Source organism: Catharus ustulatus, chromosome Z, assembly GCF_009819885.2.
Source record: "Catharus ustulatus isolate bCatUst1 chromosome Z, bCatUst1.pri.v2, whole genome shotgun sequence".
NCBI classification, from domain to species: Eukaryota; Metazoa; Chordata; class Aves; order Passeriformes; family Turdidae; genus Catharus; species Catharus ustulatus.
This window is the reverse complement of record NC_046262.2, coordinates 40761610-40784244: the sequence shown is the minus strand read 5'-3', so window position 1 is coordinate 40784244 and position 22635 is coordinate 40761610. Positions and strand designations below refer to the sequence as shown.

The 22635-nt window shown below is 43.5% G+C and overlaps 1 protein-coding gene across 1 annotated transcript in view; it reads right to left on the bottom strand.

Moving 5' to 3' along the window:
- HABP4 (hyaluronan binding protein 4) overlaps positions 1–18578 on the bottom strand; it is a 29946-nt gene extending 11368 nt beyond the window's left edge. Inside the window, exons 1-4 of the mRNA XM_033086270.2 lie at positions 18135–18578; positions 5897–6044; positions 4961–5113; positions 2029–2112 (exon numbers count right to left, since the gene is read on the bottom strand). Of these exons, the coding sequence (XP_032942161.1) occupies positions 2029–2112; positions 4961–5113; positions 5897–6044; positions 18135–18426 (677 nt within the window). The 5' untranslated portion in view covers positions 18427–18578. The remainder of the gene's footprint in view (positions 1–2028; positions 2113–4960; positions 5114–5896; positions 6045–18134) is intronic.
- Between the last annotated feature and the right edge of the window lie 4057 nt (positions 18579–22635).

Genomic DNA, 22635 nt, shown 5'->3' with positions numbered 1-22635 from the left:
CTACGGGCAGCCCCGAGCCACCCTGAACTGTCGCAAGCTGCGGCCGCCCTGAGCTGTGCCTCGCCAGCCGGTACCATGGGCAGGCAAGAGTGCTGAGGCCCCTGGCACGGGGAGGGCACCTGGGGCTGCGTTTAAAGGCTACGTCAATCTGTGAAAAATGCTTGCAATTTGAGCACCTGCCAGTAAACCCTTCGATTGCACGATTCCATTACTATTTTGTTACTTTGTTACACACAGCACAGCTCCTCGCTGCAAAAAAAAAAAAGTGCGCCTTATAGTCCAGCGCACCTTATGTACCATACAAAGTTGCAAAATTTGCTGGCTCGCGGAGGTGCGCCTTATAATCCGGTGCGCCTTATGGTCGTGAAATTACTGTACATTTTTAAAATATATCCTGAAGCCTGAACACCATATCCTACAGGCTTTTGCTTTTAAACATTAAAACAACATCTCCATCTTGTTAAGGTGTATGCCATACAGCCATCCCTAATGACCTAGGCACTATTCACACAATGTCTCCTGTTTTAAAATACATAGGGTCACAAAGACAACACCCCCCAAAAGTTAAGTGCAGGATGATTTATGTAATTCATGTTTTGTAGGTAGACTTATATGCCTTTGGGACAGTATTTATTGCACTGAAAGGAGTACCAGTGCAAAAATTTGTACTTTTACGTTACTTGCTTTTTTGAACCATTTGAATTTCAGTGGACTATGCCTAAATTAATTTAAAAAAAAATACAAACAGGAGTAAAATCTCCAGAAAGGCTCCCAGTCTGACTGAATACCTAGTGATCTCTAAGAAAGATGAAACAGTTGAAGTCAACTGCCAAATTTTGCCAGAGGCCTTTTCCACTGTATAAACTTTTCATGCCTTAAGCTCTACAATGAACTGATATTGGGACATATCTACAAAGAGCTTGAATTGAAGTAGAATTGAAGTAGGAAACAAGTAAAGGCATCAGCAATTGACAAAATCAAAATTTTTAAAAAGCTGAAAAACTGTTTTCATATTTAGTTAATACAGTGCATTTTTACCAGTGTACCTATGCTGCCCAGCTGATATAAATTAGCCTAGAAACATTTTTTCAGTCATAAGTCATTTGAAGACAGATCACCCCATGTAAAAACCTACTCTAAAATTAAAAGAATCAAAGCTATATCAACTGAACTTCTTACAGGGTTAAACAACCTGAACATATAAAACAGATTTTGTCATCTAGTTAGCTTTATAATTAAGAAATGAACCCATATCACTAATATCTGGAGCTGCTTCATGAGGTAAGAAAGGCTTCGCAGCAACAGAAGAGGTTGACATACTGCAGTGACCATCTTTCACTCATTAGGAGATATGCACCACATGTTATTTAATTATTCTTTAAGTCTCTTAGACAAGATTATCCAGTTATTTTTCTTAAGCCAGTGTTCATTTATTTGCTGTGACACTGATTAGAATGAAAGCCAGAAGGCAAGGGTCACATTTCTCTCTCAATTTCTCTACTTTTACTGCTTACTGCATTTCCAGAAAGTTTTTCCCAGTTCTGCCATGGCCTCTCATGAATAGAGGATATCTGCGTCATATTAGTGATTGGTGAATACAAACTCACAGTAGCTCAGTGTATTCTAAATGTGTTTGTACAAGTGCATGGGCACCTGAATATCTGTTCTCAGAGAATGTCAAAAAACATGGTAGTTTCTACTGTCAGACAAGTTAAATCAGACAAGTTCTAAATCAGACAAGTTAAAAAGGTAAAACATAATATGTAGCTCGCCCTTAAATTATCACCAAACCTTAGGAAGTTAAACATCACTGTGCAATTAAATGCAATCTCCAAATGCATAAATCAAGCTTTAGTCAGAATTAGGGGCACATTTTCCATATTCATAAATATAAGACAAAGTTTTTCTATTTTTAAATGTGTGCACTTGCAAAACTTCTCATTTCAAATGTACCTCTCGGTACAAGTACATCAGTACGAGTTAATTGTTTCCTCTGCATTTAGAAAGAAAATATTTGTCTGTCTGTACTTGCTCAGAGGCTCTCCTTCAGATGTCCCTGGCTGTTCAGGAGTTTCCACAGTCTCTTCCATGTATGCAGTCTGCTCCGTCCCACTAAAACAGTAAGCAAACAAACCAAAACAAAACACACAAAAAAACACAGTCTTCATGAGTCACACTGGGAAAGAAACCAAATCAATACATTCCTTCTTTTACCAGAATCCCTTGGTAAGAAGGAAAAAAAAGGAAAACTCTTTGATCATAAGCAGAAAGATATACTAAACAACTAATTGAGCAAATAACAAAATGACTAATATTGGGAAAATACAATTTTTATTTCCTTTAAAAAAATGCATATATGAAGATTAAATAATTCAATCATGAACACTAATCAAGATTAGTATTAGCTGTCAGTACAACACTGACATAAGGGGTTGCCTTTTTGCTCCTTTCAAAGAATTAAAGTTTGCATTTTCTGTAATACGGAATTTAATTTACTTGCAAATGACAGCAGGAACTTATTTTCATTCCAGTAGCAGGCATACATATTTAAAATTAACACCTTTCAGCTTCAATGCATGATTAGCACAATTAGAGCACAGACAAGCTTTTAAAATTGTTCAGAGCTTTAATTTTTTTGTCACTTCTACCACATCACAAAAAAACAGTATAAGTTCTGATGCAACTGAACTGAAAAAAAACCCCATCAAACCTTAACTAGGGAGAAAATATGAAAGGGCAAATAAATACCTTGTAAGTTTATGAAGCCTCCCCTAATATCCTACAGAAGATAGTTTTCTGCTAGCTAGTTTGTACTATCAGTTCAGAACAACCTAGCTGATCCTTTGAAAAGCCAGAGTACCTAACCAATCTACTCTTAATATGAAATCCTGTATAAGGGAGAGACGTTACTATAACCTTTCAAAAGAATTTGGAATATCAAGACCCAAAAATAATTACATACCAAGGCTGTATTTTTCAAGCTTTTGGCATGATTGTCCAAATCCATTCTGTTTTAAAACTTAGATTTTATTTTAAAATAAAATTTTATTTTTAAAACAATTTTGTCAGTGAATGTGTATGTGGCCAAAAATATTTGCCATAATTTCCAAGTACTGCCTTTTCTCCATCCTTTATCAGCCTTCAGTTAAAGAGTTCTAGACGTATATGAGATCAAAAGCTACTGGAAAGGGTAATGTATTGCCAGGTGCAAGGAATGGACAAAAGCCAACATAATCAGTAAGGTTTTATAAATCTCAACAGAAACAAGTACCACTAAGATATATACAGAACTGAATGGAAAATTCCTGATTTTTTTTAACTCAAAATGGCCATTAGTATATTATGCTACTGATTTTTTCAACACTTTAAAATGTATTTCAGTGGTACAGTCAGCTCAATATTACCTTCAGAGCCACACTGAATTGTACTAAGTTTTGCCATTTAGAAATTATCTGTAAAATTCCAGAAAAGAGACTGCGCTTTAAGGTCAGTAATAGATTTTGAATTTTAGAATCAGCATTTTGGAGCAATTCCATTAAATACCAGAGCCCTACTTACTTGAATATGGAGAAAAGTAATAACTTATTTCCATTAAAAGACAACTCAGCTCCAGTCAAAAGATTCTGGCAGTCCTAAGTAAACAATCATCATCATGCCTTTGCTTCAATTTAATCTCACCATCATGAAGGAGCCAAGTTAACTAAAATTACATTAATTACAACAATAATAGAAAGTGATGCTTATAATGCTCAGAATGGACATGAAACTGATGAAAATTATGATCTAACATAGGCCACAGAAAATTATACAGTAATTTCACGATTACAAGCCGTACCTGATTATAAGCTACAGGTCCGGGTGTCGGCAACATTCAGGTTTTTGTCCATATATAAGCCACACCGGATTGTAAGCCGCACTTCCGTTCGCAGCGAGGATCCATGTGCCACTTTCACAAAGTTGCCAATTAGTAACAGAATCGCGGGATCATGGGGTTTACTGGCTCAGCCCTGCTCGGGGCGGCCACCAGGGAGCAGCCCTGGCCCCGCTCTCCGCTGCCGCCAGGAGGCAGGGGAGCAGCATGCCCAGTCGGTGCTGCGGGGAAGCGGGAGAGGGGCATGCCCAGCTGGAGCTACCGGGAAGAGCTAGAGGGGCGTGCCCGGTCAGTGCCGCCAGGAAGAGGGAGAGGGGCGTGCCCGGTCACTACGGTTGGGAAGAGGGAGAGGGGCTTGCCTGGCCAGTGCCGCCGGGAGGAGGGAGAGGGGCGTGCCCAGCCAGCGCTGCTGGGAAGAGGGAGAGGGGCGTGCCCGGTCACTACAGCTGGGAAGAGGGAGAGGGGCTTGCCTGGCCGGTGCCGCCGGGAGGAGGGAGAGGGGCTTGCGCGGCCAGTGCCGCCGGGAAGTAGGAGAGGGGCGTGCCCGGCTGGTGCCGCCACCGCATTCCCCTGGGGCCGGGCAGGGCTACCGCTGCACCACCACTGCCCTGCCGCCCGGGGTCAGGCGGGCTCTGCCTCGTCTCGGGGTTGCTGCTGTCTCAGACTTCCGGGTTGGGAAATTTCCAAAATTTGTTCATATATAAGCCACTCCTGAATGTAAGCCGCACTTCCAGTTTGAGAGCAAAATTTTAGTCAAAATGGTGCGTCTTATAATCGTGAAATTACTGTAATTTATAATGGGCACAAGTATATGCCATACCTCGCATCACCTTTAATTGTTCTGCAATTGCAAGCTCCACCTCCTCCCTTTTTGTCATCTGCTTTCACTCCTCTAGAGAGGAAAACAATTCTATGAGTTTAAGAGGTTTTTTCCTCTTTTTTGTATGTCCTCAAACTAAAACCAGTATCGACTTTTTGCCAGACAGTCTGGATACAGTAGAAGGGAACAGAATACCTAAAAGTCACTACTGTAGTGCTAACTAATATTTACTTGTATATCAAGTAGGAAACAGCACACAGAACACTTACGTTTTATCATTCCCACTTTGTTCTCGTTTTCTTCTTTGGTCAAACCTATCAAAATTTCCATTTAATCCACCACCTCTTCCTCTACCTCTCATTCCACCTCTTCCTCCACCACGACTTCTTATTGGTCTTTCATAGTCTAATCTTTCCACTGGTCTAAAAAGAAGATAATTAGTCAGATTTTTGTTTTTATGGAACAGTTAACAAGAAATTAAAATCATACTGTTATATTTCTGCAGCTGTCGGACATATCAGTATACAACAGCTACCGCATAATTTTTAGCGTGCATCTTTATACAATACACACTACAGCTCTGGTTTTGTCATTAAAAATGGACATAAACTGAACCCTGGAGGAATTACTACAGCACACAGGAACAGAAAGATCAGCAGTTATTAACACTAAAAACATTACAGAAATTAAAGAAAACATCATAAAACTGTCAAATCTTCACAACTTTATCATGCAATAGCTCCACCATCTAAACCCATATTCATACGTAACTGCTAAAAATTTCAGACAACTTGTTAAATATCAACTATCACGGTATAAAATATGAACAGCCACATTCTGAAGCATTAAAGGCTTAGGTGGAATCTTCTAGTACTTATGAAGAAAGCAAAATCAATATGCATTCACTGCCGGAGCAGTAAGTTCCAACTTGGAACCTCCCACATGTTCTGCAAAGCTTGGTATGTGAGCTCAGAAACGAACATTACAAAGATGCTGCTGACTAGGGGGTACATTTTCAGATCTTTACATTTTTCGGCCTTGCCTTATATTTCTAACATATAATAAAAATGTTCCAATTCAACCCCCAAGGAAGCTGAAACTACAGCTCAGACAGGCATGAAGTAAGTTTTCTTGCAAAAAACCTGCACACTAATAATGCACAGATCTGCTGTGAGGGACCTTAGCTCTCTCTGCAGGATACATACCGTTCCACAGAGAATTCCATTTGTCTTTGTGCTCCATAGGGACGGTATTCTCTGAAAGATGGTCTCCATTCAGTTTTGTCTTGTTTCCCCTCTGTACTTCTGTTACTGAATCCTTGTTGTTCTCCCTGCTTGGGTGCTCGCTTTGTGCCTACACAAACACACACAGGGATTACTGACAGCTCAACAGTAACACAATTGCAATTACCAAACTACTAACTGAAGAGAGTTGGCTACACGTGCAGACCCAAGTCCACCAAAATATTACAAGTCCTTAGAGCTAATGTTGCCAGATACTATTTGTTTGAAAGATACACACTTATTTTACCTTCTGTATCGATGAACCTGCTAAATACTATGGGTTTCAACATAGGTCAGAGATTTCCAGAAAACACAGTCTTAAAAAAAAAAAAAAAATCTCATTTTGCTCTCAAGTCACAGAAAAGGAGAACAAAAGCTGTTTCTCTCATGTTTTCGAGGAACATGAAAGTGCAGTATAGGATGTGGTGGAGAAGCTTCAATGGAAAAGACTAATTGAAAGACAGCAGCAGAAGCAACAAAGGTGAGGGAAAGAGAAGGACCCCTTACAGACAGACACTGATTGTGAAAAAACACACCTCCTGCCAGATGAGCTCAGTTTAGAAGTCTAAGCCTCCAGGTCCTCTAAGCTCATGGTCATGGTACCAAACAACCAGCACAGGGTCATCTCCTCACACTGCTGTTCCATGGAGGAAAGTACCATTCAACAACACTAAAGGTCTGAGTTCAGGTGGCACAGACCCAAAAATTCCAGAATTCCAGAACATAAACATATTCCAAGATAACATATTTAAGCTTTTTAGAGTTTTGTTCAGCCATTGTTAGGGTTGAGGAAGATCAGGTTGGGCAGAATGAATGGAAAGAAATTGTGAAATATAAATGGAAGTTTTACACTCAACCTGTATACATCTAGCAGAAGATTAAGGTTCTTCATGTGCTTCCTTTCCCATTTTCCCAAATTCTGTTCTTTATCTGGGATCAAGTTGTCCAGATGCAAGCAAGCAAGTCTTTTTGTCTGCTAGGCCTCTATATCTAAACCAACACCTTTTTCAGACAATAGTTAGTCTAGCAAGGAACTATAAAACTGGTCTCAAACAAAACTCAGTTACTGCTTCCACAAGAAGTACAGTAATTTCATGACCATAAGGCGCACCGGACTATAAGGCGCACCCCCCAGGAGCCGGCACATTTCGCAACTTTGTAGATCAGATAAGGCGCACCAGACTATAAGGTGCACTTATTTTTTTGCAGTAAGGAGCCGCGCAGTGCGCAACAAAGTAACGAATTGTTGGCAGGTGCTCAATTTGCGAACATTTTTCAAAGATCGGTGTAGCCTTTAAATGCAGCCCCAGGCGCCCTCCCCGTGCAGCGGGCCCCAGCACTCCCACCCGCCCCCGGCGCCGGCTGGCACGGCTCACGGCACCCAGCTCCCACCACGTGACCGCGCTGCGTCCCGGCTTCCCTGCGGTCGGCGGCGGCGGTGCTTCCCGTTGCTTCCCCGCAGCTGCGCCGCTTCTCTCCGCTTCCCCGGGGCTGTGCCACTTGTCGCCGCTTTTTGGCGGCCACGAGGGCTTCCCCGCCCACCGCTTCTTGGCAGCCCCAAGGGGCTCGGCTAGCGCCGGGATGCGGCAGCTGCAGGGGCTTCCCCGCCACCGCTTCTCGGCGGCCGCAGGGGCTTCCCCGTCGCCGCTTCTCGGCGGCCGCAAGGGCTCGGCCAGCGCCGCGATTTGGCGGCCGCAAGGGGTTTCCCCGCTGCCGCTTCCCGGCGGCTGCAAGGGGCTCAGCTAGCGCCGGGATGCGGCAGCTGCGGGGGCTTCCCCGCTGCCACTTCGCCACCGCCGCTTTTCGGTGGCCACAGGGGCTTCACCGCTGCCGCTTTTCGGCGGCCGCAAAGGGCTCCGGTGGCGCCACGATTCGGCGGCCGCGGGGGTTCGGCTAGCGCCGGGATGCGGCGGCTGCGTGGGCTTCCCCGCCGCCGCTTCGCCGCCGCCACTTTTTGGCGGCCACAGCAGCTCGGCCGGCACCGCCTTTTGGCGGCCGCAGGGGCTTTGCCGCCGCTGCTTTGATGCCGCCACCGGGAGGGCTCTGCTCGAAGCTGTTGCGGGCTCGCACTTCTCATTCCCTCCACGCCCGGGCCATGGTCGCCCGGGTTCTCGCTTCTCCCTCGCCCGGGCCAGGGCCAGTACCGCCCGGCTTCTTGTTCCGCCCGGGCCCGGGCCAGCGCTGGCTCCCTCCCTCCCATCTTGGCTCCTGCCAGTTGTGGCCACCCGCTCCCGCCTCCCCCCTCGCGACTCAGTGCTCCTGCAGCACCCCCCATTGCGGCTCGCACTTCCGGTTTGGCAAATTTCGCAACTTTGTCCATCAGGTAAGGCGCACCGGACTATAAGCCGCACTTCCGGTTTTGGGGGAAAGATTTAGTCAAAAGGGTGTGCGTTATAGTCGTGAAATTACTGTACTTGTGGAACTCTGAGCAGATTACCAAACTCAGGTTGTGGACAAGTGACAGTCCTGGTTACTGTACCTCTTTGCTAGAACATAGAGAGAAAAAAGGTTATTTCATGTGGCAACATTAAGATGCAAATTACAGTAATTTCACGACTATAAGGCGCACCAGATTATAAGGTGCACCTCTGGGAGTCAGCAAATTTTGCAACTTTGTACGGTATATAAGGCGCACTGGACTATAAGACGCACTGGACTATAAGACGCACTTTTTTTTTTCCCGCGAAGAGTCGTGTCGCCCAACAAAGTAACGAATTACTAACGGAATCCCGCGATCGTGGAGTTTACTGGCAGGTGCTCAATTTGCAAACATTTTTCACAGATTGGTGCAGCCTTTAAACACAGCCCCAAGCATCCTTGGATCACTCCCACTTTTCCCCTGCCAGGGCCATGCAGGCTCGGATCGGCCCCGCTTTTCCCCTGCCGGGGCCATGCAGGCTCGGATCAGCCCCACTGCCCCCTCCACTGGGGCCATGAGGGCTCAGATCGGCCCCACCGCCCCCTCTGCTGGGGCTGTGTAGGCTCGGAATGGCCCCGCCTCCCCCCAGCCAGGTTCGGGGCGGTTCAGGACCGCAGGCAGCTTGGGGTGCCTCAGGGTGCCTCAGGGCAGCTCGGGACTGCCCACTGCCCGCTCCCTCTCTCCCCGCGCAGCTCCTGCTGGTCAGGGGCTGCCCGGTCCCGCCCACCCTGCACGGCTCCTGCCAGCCGCAGCCGCCCGTTCCCACCCCCCCTTGCAGCTCAGTGCTCCCATGGCACCACCCCCCCTCACACCTCGGCTCACGGCTCACACTTCCAGGTTGGCAAATTTTGCAACTTTGTCCATATATAAGGTGCACTGGACTATAAGGCACACTTCTGGGTTCAGACCAAAATTTTAGTCGAAAGGGTGCGCCTTATAGTCGTGAAATTACTGTAATTCATAACCCCACAGAAATGCCCATGTAAGAAGATTTTTGACAAAAGTTTAGGTGGTTAGGATGAAGTCTAATACCATTTGTAACGAGAAAGCTTCAAGGAACTATCCAATTGGTGAATAAACCTTTCATTATGCATTAAGAAAAGTCATATTTGTACAGAGAAGATAGTTTTATATGTTGTGCTAAACAACTTCAGTTTTGCTTTTCTTTAAACTACAAACCACTTGACATAATACACTTCAGTAATTCTCTTTTCTCAAGGTTTGAAGTTACTTGATCGTTACAGCAGTGAGTGTATTTGCATTACTCAAATTATTATGTCATCTCTGGATAAAGGAACAACTTTGTAAATCAGTTTCTGAGTAAGACTTTCAAATCAGGACATTTTAACACAAAGCAAATTTATAAAAGATAAATAATTGTACATTGTTGGGAAACATCTGCTCTACACACATCTCAACTACACTACCAGCTATGTAAATGTTAATTCTAAACTGGAATCTTGCTGTGAAAAAAATGACTACTAATTTCTGACCTTATTTTAGTTATTTTGTCTGAATTTGAATGTACAACAATGCAGAGAAGACTATTGTGTTATTTATTTTTTATCCTCTTATTGGCTATCAGAAGCATTAGCTATCCTAAAAAGATTCCTTTGGCAAGAATGCAGTAGCCAGAGACACCTATCCCTACATACTTAGTACTAACCTCAATTTCACCTTGAGATTCAAAGAGCTCCTTAGAACTAGCAAAAAAATGTCAAAAAAGGAAGACGCAGAAGTAATTTTAAAAAGATAGTATCTCTTTGTATTACCCAGTACCACTTAGAAGTATTTCAAAACAAGCATTCTTTGCCAGACATGTCAGTGTATTACATGTCAGCAGCACTGAGCATACTGGATGGAGCCATCTGTTCTACTCCAATTTCAGTGCAAGGCTATTTCACTTTGATTCTAACTTCATTTACTGCAGACAGATTTTAAACACTAGAAACACTACGTTACACCAGTAGTAAGTGCCACAGAAACATCTTTAATTGGTTCGACAGACATCTACTAAAGCAGTATGCAGCACCTGTATCTCTAGTAGAACAAGTCACCCTCCGGGCAGAAGTTTGTGCGACCTGCTTGTGAATCAGTACAAAAAAAAAGCAGCCCAGCTTTCAGCTCTGCAGGTGAGTGCAAACAAAACTGGAGCTTGGCAGCAGTGATAGCATAAGCTATACAATTTTAATCCTCTGCTACATGTATGACTGAACAGGCTCAGTTTAATTTACAGAGCTCAAGGGCCATCTACCCTTTGGGGGGCAAAAAAACAAGGCAACAAAATCAAGACAAAGCATGAGCCATCTTTTATATCACTGACAAAGACTTAAGGAACTGGGGTACACTTTGAATACTTGCTTAATAACTACCTCTCCAAGTACACCCCAATTTTGTCCGCTTGGTTGTATACATAGTCTGGTACGCAGGTTTTCTTCAAAACCAAAAAAAAAAAAAAAGCTTTGGAGTTCTGCGGGTCATCTACTCGAGGCCCTACAAACATAATTGTGAAAACTGAAGATCGCTCTTTCCTAGTTACCTAGTTTAGCCTCTCTTTAAACTGTCTTTTCTGTCTTAATCTGTAATGTGTAATGTGCATCCACTAGAATATGTGTCCCAACATTCTCCACTTTACCACAGCTTCCCTGGATTGTTACTGCATCAGCACAGTCTGTTGGCTAAGTTGCCTACCACTTTACTTTCTAAACTGAGGAATCCGAAAAGAAATCTGATGTTTAAGTTGTTTCAACTGACCTAGTTTTTTTTTTCCCCTCAGAAGAAGCAGTTGAGCTATTATTCGAGGGAAAGAACCTGCAAATATTAAAATTACCAAGTACTAGAACTCGACAATGCTAAAGAAAAAGCTCAGTTTTATGAGACATTGTTTAAATCATACAGAGAAAGCATACTTAAGCAGTTTTCACTTTCCACACAATAATACTTTAGTATTAGTTTTGTTAACACTGCAGCACTTAGATAAGACGACTATCTAAGGAAATGTTTTTAACAAGTATGTAAAAAGAACTTGCAACTCGAAAAGCAGAACTTGTATTTTTATAACCTGCATTACTTGGTTTCCCAGACACTGGATATTTATGTATTAACAGACGGATTTAAAACAATGCAGCAAAATCTAGCTGCCTGTTGTCTAGCTCTCAGCAAGTTTTCTCTATCCATATCATCTATCCTCAAACAAGTGAGACTTTTGCTTGAAAAGAGGTATCTCTCTGTGTTTTGTGTCTCTTCACTGGCCTGTATTGAGAGAGTGTGCTCTCTCATCTTTTTAAAATTCTTAATTTTAAAAGGTTTTTTCTGTAGACAGCCTTGACTTCAGACAAACACAAGAAGCCCAGTTTGCAACTGCTATCAGTGACTCTAAGCTAAAGTAAGAACCTTGCTGTTTCTCCCACTCTCTCATGTAAGGAGCATTAGGATGTGGCGGTGGCAGCTGGCATGCAATTCACAAGCTGAGGAGGTAACTGCTTGCAAAGAGCAAATGTGAAAAAGCATTTGGGGAATGGTCACATTGACAGAAGACTCCCAAACATAAAAAGAGACCTCTTACAGACCTGAGATATGGAATTACATTTGTTGCCTGAATGGCTATACCTAATAATTATGGGAAGGAGTGTGATCACCAAAAGCTTACAAAAGAAGCTAAAAATACCAGAATTGTTGAAAGCCACAGCCTTTAGGCTATGGAGTAAAATCAGCATTGATGTAGAACTGACAGTTTGAACTCAATCCATAAATAAAATCAAAAACAAATAAACTAAAAAACACAAAACAAAACCCAAACAAAAAAACCAAAGCAACAAACACCAACAACCATCCTACCCCCCCCGGCCCCCACAAAATAATAGGGAGGAAACCCCCTTCAGTTTTGAAAGACTAGCCTTCTTCCCAGTATACTTCAAAAGGATAAAGTAGATCCACAATAGGTCCATGGCTATGGTAGAAATACTTTGACCAAAGAAAGCAATGAAGAAAACAATTGTGAGGAATTTTTAGGGGACAACTGAAGACTCCAACTACCAAGGCTAGGGCAGTTAAGTAAACCATTGAAGGAAGTTATTGAGGCAGAGGGAGTGGAATTGGAGTCTGGAGAAAGAAAGGATATTCCAAGCTGTAAAAGGAATACTGGTAATAGGTCACATAAATGTGTATGTAACACAAACTGATTCTTAAACATTGTCCTCTCAAAACATGAATTGTTCTGAATTTGAAACCATTAATTTAATTACTATTACTTTAAAAGGATGTCATGCGTTGAATTCAGCAACTCTACTATTTGTCCCTTCCAACAGTAAACTACATCATGACTGCTACAAGGTATTTCGCTTCTGCCAGCTACAGACAGATCTGTAAAATCAGCCTCTAGAGACCTTAAATCTTATACTGTTCACCAATGGATCTTCCGACTATGTAAATGGAAAACAACACAGAGGCTATGCTTTGGTGAGAAACTTTGAGGTGCTTGAAGCTGAACCTCTAGAATGCTTGCTGATGGGCTAAGCAAAAGCAGCCTTGCAATAACATGACCAGCAAGCATCACTATTTATATTGAGTCAAAATAAGCTGTTAGAGTGTATCATGCAATGTATATGCTATGGAAAAAAACGAGAGTCCTTGTTTCAGCAGAAAATAATATTTCCAATGTATTTTAAATCCAGATTCTGTTGGTAGCCATTAAGCTTTCAAGGGAGATTTCTGTAGTACACTTTCAAGCTCATACAAAAGGCTCCAGTAAAAAGCAAAAAAATACAGTAACTCAAACTTGTAGTCAGATAAGTTCATAATGGCCTGAAGCTTAGGAGCAGTATACTTTGGGATACTATATAGTGTTGCGAAATAGCCATTGCCAGCATCTAACGTTGTCATCAACAGCACTAGTGTTTGGCAAACACTTACATCCAGGACCAGCGTCTTGGAGAACAGTGGTTGACCCAGTGTGTTAAATAAATGCAAAAAAGCTTAGAGGAGAAAAAAAAACAAGAAAAAAAAAAGCAACAAAACATGCATGCTCAATGGTATTACTGAAGTATTAATTACAGTATTTTCACAGAAATTCAAATTAGAACCTAAATAGATATAGTCAAATACCATCCTACTATGCACTTATTTTGCTGTTAAAGCTTTAGGATATTATGCCTGTTACTTGCAATAACACTCTATGTGACATTATAGATAGAAGTTAAATGCTTTGAAAGACTTCATGAGTTCTTTCTGACAATACTGGGAAAGCTTAATAAAAACAAAAGGAGGACTGTTGTAGACTGAGTTTAGTTAGCTGAATTCTTTTATCTAAGTAGTTTTGCTTAGCACAAGGAAAGTGCTGAAGTTTTTGCTACAAGCTGCAAACTTTCACCTTGAAATGCTGAAGGAGTCTTGTACTACTGTTTAGCTCAATGAAAGGAGGCTCTGAGACCAGTGTAAACTAGAAGATTAAGAAGACATGGCTATCATCAGAAGCTGATACTCACCCAGATAAAAACAGCTACAGAGAAAGAATGTGATAATAAACAAGAAGATCCCAAAACAAAAGTCACCATTGGAGTAAGAGGTGCATGCAAGGTATATGAAGTGTGCAAAGAACAGATGCCTAGGTTTTAAGGGTATAAAATCCCAGATATTTCTTTGTTCTGGGTCTCTCTGGTGAGGCAACTAGCTTGAGCTATCCCTGCTGCAGTACCACAAAATTATTAATGTTTCTTCCCCAGAAACTGGATGTCAGAGACTCAGCTGTGGAAAGCCTAGGGTGAATAAGCTTATTTAACAACTTATACATAGGCAACTAATCTTCTTTTACAACAAAACTTTGTAACTAGAAACAGTAAAAGGCAATTCAGACACTGAGGCACTTATTTTGCTATATTTTAGAGCGTAGAAGAATTAAGACTCCAAAACCAATTTTACTTTCTCCCCTTTAAATGTGTGTAACCATGAGATTCTAACACCAAACTTTAAACAATGAATTTCATTAATTAAAACACACCTAATTACATGATTTGCAGAAGAATAAGAGTACCCCAAAATACAAAAAAAAAGCTTCAGCTATTGCAAGTAACACACCAAAGAGACACATGGAGTTAGACTCTATCCTGTGGCATTTTGCTTTCATGTGTGCCAGTACTTACTGAATTACAGAATTGCCTACCACAACCTCCCTCTAGACAATCCTTATGACAATGTAGCTGACAGAATGCTATCAGGATAAACTATTTTAAAGTATGAAAATTACAGTCAGTCTAAGATAAAAATCCATAGAAACTTTCCTTGGCATTTTAAAACCACAGCTAAAAACTCAAAAGCACAGTATTTAGGAACAAGATCTAAAGGTTACCAGATTCATCATATGTACATGAAAGAAGAAAACCTTTTAGGAGTATTAGCAACAAAGATTTAGAGATTTCAAAAGAACAGAGAGTATTACTGCATGATCAACAAATTTAATTTTCCTGGACTGGTAAAGAATGCAAGCTCTGCAACTGGGCCTTTTGAATAAAGAGCTGGCAAATGCAGTTCGGTCGCCATGGTAAGAATGAACCCAGTTAACATCAAGTGGTGCAATTACAAGAGCTGCAATAACTACTACTAGCCTTTACCCAAACCTTCAGCTAATACAGTCTAAAAAGCACAAAACAACAGTCAGTAGAAGAGAAAAAATACACCTTTAAGGTCAAAAATACAGGTTTTGGTAGACAATGAAATAGGAGATCATTTTCTCCATAAAAAACAAAGCTTAAAAAGTTGTGTCCTTACAGTTGTGTCACGTCATAATGAATAGTTTGCATTCTAGAGGTCAAAGTATTGCATTTTCTGGCAAAGTCCTCTCAGGAGGTTTGCTTCAAATTGAAAATATCTCCAGAAATTTAGTAAAATCTGTTGAGAAAAACTCAGTGAAGAACTATATTAAAAAAAAAAAAGTTACCTGACAGAACTTTTGGACTAAACCTTCCATTCAAACATTATATTGCAAGATAGAAGACTAGATGTGCTTTGAGTTTTTCTAAAGACCCTTTGCTATAGATTCAATATGCCCAAGAAATAATACTAGAATTAAACAAATAGTGAAACTTAACAAGACTTCATGTAGTCCAAAAAAGCAAACACCCTAGCAATTACATAAAACAGTTTGGAGGGGTCCAAAGGAGGATTTATGGAGATGATCAGGCTGCAGAATATCCAAAAGAGGCTGAAAAGGTTATGAAAAGGTAGGTGAGTCCACCTTATGAGAAAATACTGAGGGGGTCATGTCTCTTCTCCCTGGACAAAGCTTCATATCAGCCACATCACAGTACCCCAGGTACTCGAAAGGCTACAATGATGAAGGCTCTCTTCACAAGGGGCCCCATGAAGGTGAGTGGCTACTGCTATTTTGTGGTGTTTAATTACTAATAAGTACAATGAAGTTAGAGATAGCTATGCCCAAAATCAGGGGAAAAAAAAACAATCACTACGAAGGTCTAGAAATTAAGTCTTAAGTTTGGTGTGCTGTTTTTCTTTTTTTTTTTTAATTAAAAGTTAAGCAATTGGTTTAACAATTTAGTAATATTAACCATTATTATTTATTTCCCCAAACAAGGGTGCACTTTTCTAGAAATACATCTATTATTAGAAGCTTTATGCCAAACTGTGGGGGTACAAGAACATTCCCCAGAGGTTGGTCATTCTCAACTACTAAGTTGATAGCCCTTAACCACACATAAAATCCAGAAGTCTTCTGGTTGAACCTTATGTAACAAACCAACTTCATATGGCCCAAATAAAGAGCTGATCCCTCCCTTCCAAAAAACTGCAAGATTTTTCTCTCAACATGCCAGTTACATCATCACTTGTGTGTTTACCCTAACTCAGAGGGTTCTCTGCCATTCAGAGCAGACTTGCTAAAACAGCACATCAAAGAAAGAACACACAGTCAAGACCAAGTCTTGACTATCCACACAGTTTTAGCATCTTAAACTCTTTACTTTGTAATCCTTGCTTCCTAACAAACCAAAGACAAAGACAAAATCCAGAACAGATGCTATGTTTAAAGAATAAAGTGTATTTTTAAATACAGAAGAGAAATAACTCTACTTAAAATAGATCTTTGTGCCCTTTCACTAAGGGTACTAAAGTCAGCAGTCTTTTGTCCATTTCAAATTTGCCAGAAATTGAAACAAGGTGCACATGCCTGTTGTCTCTGTAAGAGAAAAGAGATTTCTTAACTCCAAGTCTGCAGAGAAAAGTCAAAGACACTCCACAGGGCCACTGTGTATTGACAAGAATGAAGACACCTATAGGCAAGCAGGAGGTAAAGGATGATCTTCGCATACTCCCATGCTCCTGGTAAGTTGCTGATAACCACCAGAATTTTTGCATCAGAACTTAAAGACTTTGCTGTTCATTGAACAGACTCCTTTAACTTCTGTTGAGAATCACAGTAAAGTAACCTTTAAATAAAATAAGTTGTTATAATCTGAGTATTGGTCTTAGGGCACAAAGTCACATAACTGCAGAGAAACCTCAAAAAGACTACTTTCATAAAACAGTCAAAAAAGACAGTGACAACTTGTTGATATCTTCCTCTTCAAAGGTGCTCATTATCCAGCGCATATTTAACATTGAAAGAATCTCTGTTCCAGACTGCTACAAAGGCATCCACTAACTCCTGTTGGGAAGACCGTAAGCCTAAGCAATAGAACTGGTAGCACTGGCAACAACCTGATGGAGCAACAACGCCAGTTCACGGGCCTTTTTCTAGGACATTAAAACACACAGTACAATTACTGTGAGTTGAACGCAAGCTTCTACTACAGGCATAAAATATCCTAATAACAGACTATGTGTTAGGCTTCATTGCTTCCTGCAGGAAAAGGGGAATTTACAACTCAAGAGGGTGAAACCAGAATCTTCTGTGCAGAGATTATCAATATTTGGAAACAATCCATCAGTTCTCAGATACTTTAGGTATTGAATCCAGCAATCTGAAGCTCAACACCGGCTAAGTAGTAGCAATAAGACTCAATAAGATGTAACAATCAGCTCCAAATGTAAGGAGCTATAGCTCACAAAGCCAACTGACTCCCTCTTTCCCCAAGTAATATTACGTATATTACACAAAACCTAGCGGCTGACCGTTTCTGGATTAACACCGTGATGAAGAGTTACCCCAGGAAATCAGCTTTTATTCAAAGACTGTTTCATCAGTGCAAGCTCAAGGCGAGATAGGCACAGATCCCTGGAGACGTTAGAACCCTCAAGACATTGAAAGGCCAGAGAACTCAGAGGTACCGAGAATTCAAGCCTGGAAACCTCAGACACTGAAGGATACCGTCCAGGGTGACAAGCAATGAAAGGCAGCAACAGGGCTGCTAAAATAGCATGAAAGCTGTAGACGACGCAGCGTAAGAGTTAATGCTGTTACACTTGTCTCTTGGGGATATTGCTGAAGTTTTTATTTACATATTCAAAGGCCTTGCCGGATAAGAGGGCTTCGCAACATTGTGTCGGGACGCCCAAGCGTCACGGCTTTCTCTGAGGGGACTCTCAGGCGCGTTCACCACGCCGACCCCACCAGGAACCGAGCTTTTTCAGCCCTACTATGACACCGCTACTCCACGGCTGCCAAGAGGTCGGTGAAGCGCGGAGCCCACGGCAACCCAACGCCGCGCAGCAGGGCCCGCACCGGGCACCGCAGCGCCGGGAGCCTCCTTCCCTCCTTCCCAAACCCGGCCGCCGGTCCCGCCGGGCGCGTACCTGGCTGCGGCGGCGCCGCAGGGGAGAGTGCCGGGGAGCTCTGCGTCTGCTTGCGCCCCTTCTGGGTCTCCCTCCTGCCGCCGCCCCCCCGGCCACGGGGCACGGCTCTCCTCCCGACGGCCGCCGCCTCGTCGTGCTTCTTCCTCTGCTGCTGACGGCGCTCGGCCTCGCGCAGCACGTCGAACGGGTCCGACTCGTCGTCCAGGAGCTGGTAGAAGCGATTGGCCACGGAGCACCCGAAGTTCTCCTGCATGACGGCAGCCACCGGGCTGCCCAGCAGACCCGTCATCATCAGCGCGGCCGCCTCTCCTCCCCCGACCACCCACTGCCCGCGCCCCTGCGGCCGCCGCGGCCCCCGCGATGCTGCGCTGCTGCACGGAGCCGAAACAAGGCACACGGCGAGCGAAAGCGACGACGGCCCGACCCACGCGCCGCCTCAGCGCCCGCAGACCGCCGCACCTCCCCGCAGCCCCGCCCCGCCCCGGCCGGGCCGGGCCCGGCGGCCAATGGAGCCCCACAGCGCACCCGCCACCGCCGGCGCCGCCTATGAGCCCGCCCACCGCCTGCACGCGCGACCGGCGAGTAACAGAGTGGCCAATCCCGGCGCCAGCCTCCGCCCCGCCCCTAGTGCCCAGTTGCGACCAATAACGTGCAGCGCCTGAGCTGTCAATCACACACAGTGACCAATGCGGTGCGCCGGTCTGTTATTCATCGGGTGTGCGCCCCACGGCCGCTGCCGCTCCACCCCGCGCCATGCCCGGCGCTCCTGGGGCACAGCCCCGGCCCGTCTGGGGATGCTCTCTGGCTGCGAGCGCTTCCAATGTGGTGCCATCCCCCAACGGTGTCGGCACGGGTCTTCAGGTACGACCTACATCCTGTAACAAGCGACACCAACGAAAGAGGCTCCCGCTACACGGGGAGCTCTCTAGGGCGGGTAGCTGTGCTGTGGGTGGCCGGCACGCTTGGATAAAGCAGTCCGGTGTCACCACAAGTGCGTGAAGCGGCCCGTCGTGTCGAGACAGGCAGCGGTGCTCAGCCCCGCGGCGGCACCGCTGCCCGGAGCGGGCGGGACCCGCAGCCCAGCGCGGAGCTGCTCCGGTCGGCCAAAGCCGTGCGTGGCGCTCCCGGCCGCCCGCGAGGCCCCGCGGGACAGGTTTGAGTGCCGCAGCGCTCCAGCAGCCGTGTCACAGCTCTCAGCTCTGGACCGAGATGCGGGTGCTTTTGCTGTCTCAGTAAATATGGCCAACAGTGACACGCCAGGAGACTCCTCAAGGCTTTTACCCATGGAGCATGGGCAGGCGAAATATCAGTGCTTCTCTTATCAGCCACGGTAACAACAAAATCTAAGCCCTTCAGGCACAACTGCCCAAAGAATGGCGACTCCAGTCTTGATTTCTGTGATGAGGTTGCCTTTATTCTGATCGTTCATGTGAAACTAACACTTCCTCTATAGTGATATCTTCACTGTATGTACCGCCTTGTTTTTAAATTAATTTAATCCTTATTACAGTAACTTGAAACTGTATCAGACTTCTTGCTATGTTTCAAAAGGCAGGACTAAAGACGGTCCTGTTCTCTCTTCATTTTGGGGTGCTGATAAGTCTGTGCACACCATGTAAAACAAAATGTGGTTTATCCTCTACAGGTCATGCCAAGCCTTGAACATAGTCATTGCATCTCTCCTGGCTTTCATGCAGACCCACTTTTGCAGGGCATGCTTACTGCAGAATAAAACTAATTTAATTGGACTTAGTGCCCTTACAAGTTTCAATTTCATTCAAGAGATCACAAACTGTTTTGCATGGAATTAATGGCAGTAAGTTCAGGCTATTATTTGCCCACAAAGAGCTTTACAAAATCCTGGTAGTTGAGTCAAATCTCACAGGCTCTGAAATGCTTTAAAATAAAAGCAGAAAAATTTAAGTCAACAAAGGAAAAATATAATTATTTCTACACAGTTCTTCTATTGTAAAACATAGCTAACTACCCATAATTAACAAAAATTCATGAAGAAATTTTCAATAATACAATAAAGTAATAAAATGCTGTATAAGAAATGTTTGCTTAGATCAACTGTACTTGCCTCTGAATTGTTAGTTTATTTTGTAGAAAGATGAACCTTCACATGTTTTCAGTGGAAAGAAGAAGCTGGAAAGCTACAGTAACTTCACTACTATAAGGCGCACCCTTTTGACTAAAATTTTGGCCCGAACCCAGAAGTGCGCCTTATAGTCCGGTGCGCCTTATATAATGGACAAAGTTGCGAAATTTGCCACCCCGGAAGTGTGAGCCGCAATGGAGGGGTGGTGCCGCGAGGGGGGGCGGGAGTGGGCAGCCACAGCCGCAGCCGGCAGAAGCCACATGGGGAGGGAGGGAGCTGGTGGCCACAGAAGCCGCGAGCCGCGGCCACCCCGAGCCAACCCGGAAGTGCAAGCTGCGTCCGCACCACAGCAGCCCCGAGCCGCCCCAGACTGCGGCAGCCCTGAACCGCACCTCACCAGCCAGCGCTGGGGGTGGGCGGCCGTGCCGAGGCCCACGGCACAGGGATGGCGCCTGGGGATGCGTTTAAAGGCTACGCTAATCTGTGAAAAATGTTTGCAATTTGAGCACCTGCCAGTAAACCCCGCGATCACGCGATTCCATTACTAATTCGTTACTTTGTTGCACGCGGCACAGCTCCTCACTGCAAAAAAGTGCGCCTTATAGTCCAGTGCACCTTATATAATGTACAAAGTTGCGAAATTTGCCGACTCCCTGAGGTGCGCCTTATAATCCGGTGCGCCTTATGGTCGTGAAATTACTGTACTTTGTCCTGTAATAATCTGGGGAAAAACATTAGCACCATCACATTACTACAGCATATCAAAAAACTCACCAAATCTTTGCAGATCTTTTTGGAACCTTTTGGTACCAATTGCATCATCTACACTAGACCTCTGCAGCACACTCTGTAACCAGAAAGCTTTTTAGAAATTTTAGAGATATTTTTATTTAAATATTCTGCAAATTTGAATCAAAGTTGTGCTATATATGAAAGATGACAGATGACCATCATTGGTCAGTGCCATCGCTGATTGTAATGCCCTTGCAGCTTTAATAGGTACTTTGAAGGTCACAGTATCTCTGTAGAGGGATGAACATGAGGAATTCAGAAATATTTCAGCAGTAACATCAGAGATTTGGGGTTCTGTGGGATTTGGCTTTTTTTCATGAAACCTCAAAAGAGAAAAAAAAAAAGTCTAACTGCTTAGAGAAACAATGACAGCCAAAACCAGTGTTTGCTATAAATACATCTTGTCCTTATCCATATAATTCTGTGTCCTAAAATTAATGTAAAGCTTTAGAAAAATTCTTAGTTTTCTGATGCTCTGAGATGGCAATCAAAACAAAATTTCTGTAAGAGACTCCAATCTCTGAACTGATTAAAAGTCTTGCATTACAAATGAAAATAATTTGCCATCTCTTTTTTGCTTGCAGCTGTCAGGAAAATTAATCCACAACGCCAGAGGTTTATGTCCAAAAAGGAGACAGAGGAGTCCTGTAGCTTTATTCATGAATAAAAGGAGAGGTCATGGGGCAATTTCCCATGGGGTCTCTCAAATTGCTGGGGGATGCAGTCTCCTTTTTATCCTAATTTCTCGGCCCCATTTCCTTCTCTCTTTCCACATTGTCTTAGGTACTTCAGAGGTACAGACTTCCCAAATTGCCCAATACAGACCCTCTTCTAATGTGCATCCTCTCTCCCCGTCTCTCCCCTTTCTTTGTGTCTGTTTTTTTCTCTAGGTCCAGGAATTTAGCATGGCCTTGGGTGAGTAACAGTCTGTGTCAATTAATGGAATTCCTCTGGAATTTATGGCTGCTACCATTGCTTGTTTCACCTATCAGTATCTGGCTTTATCTGCCAGCAGGCCCACAGTTTGTTTGTAAAAACACCTCCCTCTCATTCCTTTCACAGCTTTTCAGTACGTGCAATTAGTGTGTGATTGTCAAGTTACATACTTACACAAACAACAGATACAGACAAGAAAACTTGAATTTTACTGTCAAAGTGCAACCAAATGTTCTGTCAGGAATTTTACACCAAAAATTAAAAGCAATAAATTCACTATAATTACATATTTGAATGCAAAGCCTGAATCTCATATTTCTAATACTAGGCTTAGCTGCCTAACCTTTCAGACAACAGGTGACTCATGTTGAGTCAAGATAAGGGCTGCTTGCTTAAGTGGCTACTCCATCCACATTCTCTTCACAAGTGGATTTTTCCCACACACAGAACAGCATCCTACACAAGACTGCCTAGCAGGTGCAGATATGGAATATGGCATCTTACCAAAAGAGCCCTTGCTTAGTTTTTTTTTCCCTTTTTTTTCAAGGTGACTAATTACAAGAGACAGAATTGAGAATGGAGACTGGTGTTTCTCTGACCTTTACAGCTAAGTACCTAATCACCAGCAAGGGTCATCCTTGACCTTTCTTACAGGCACTGTCTCATCCCTGG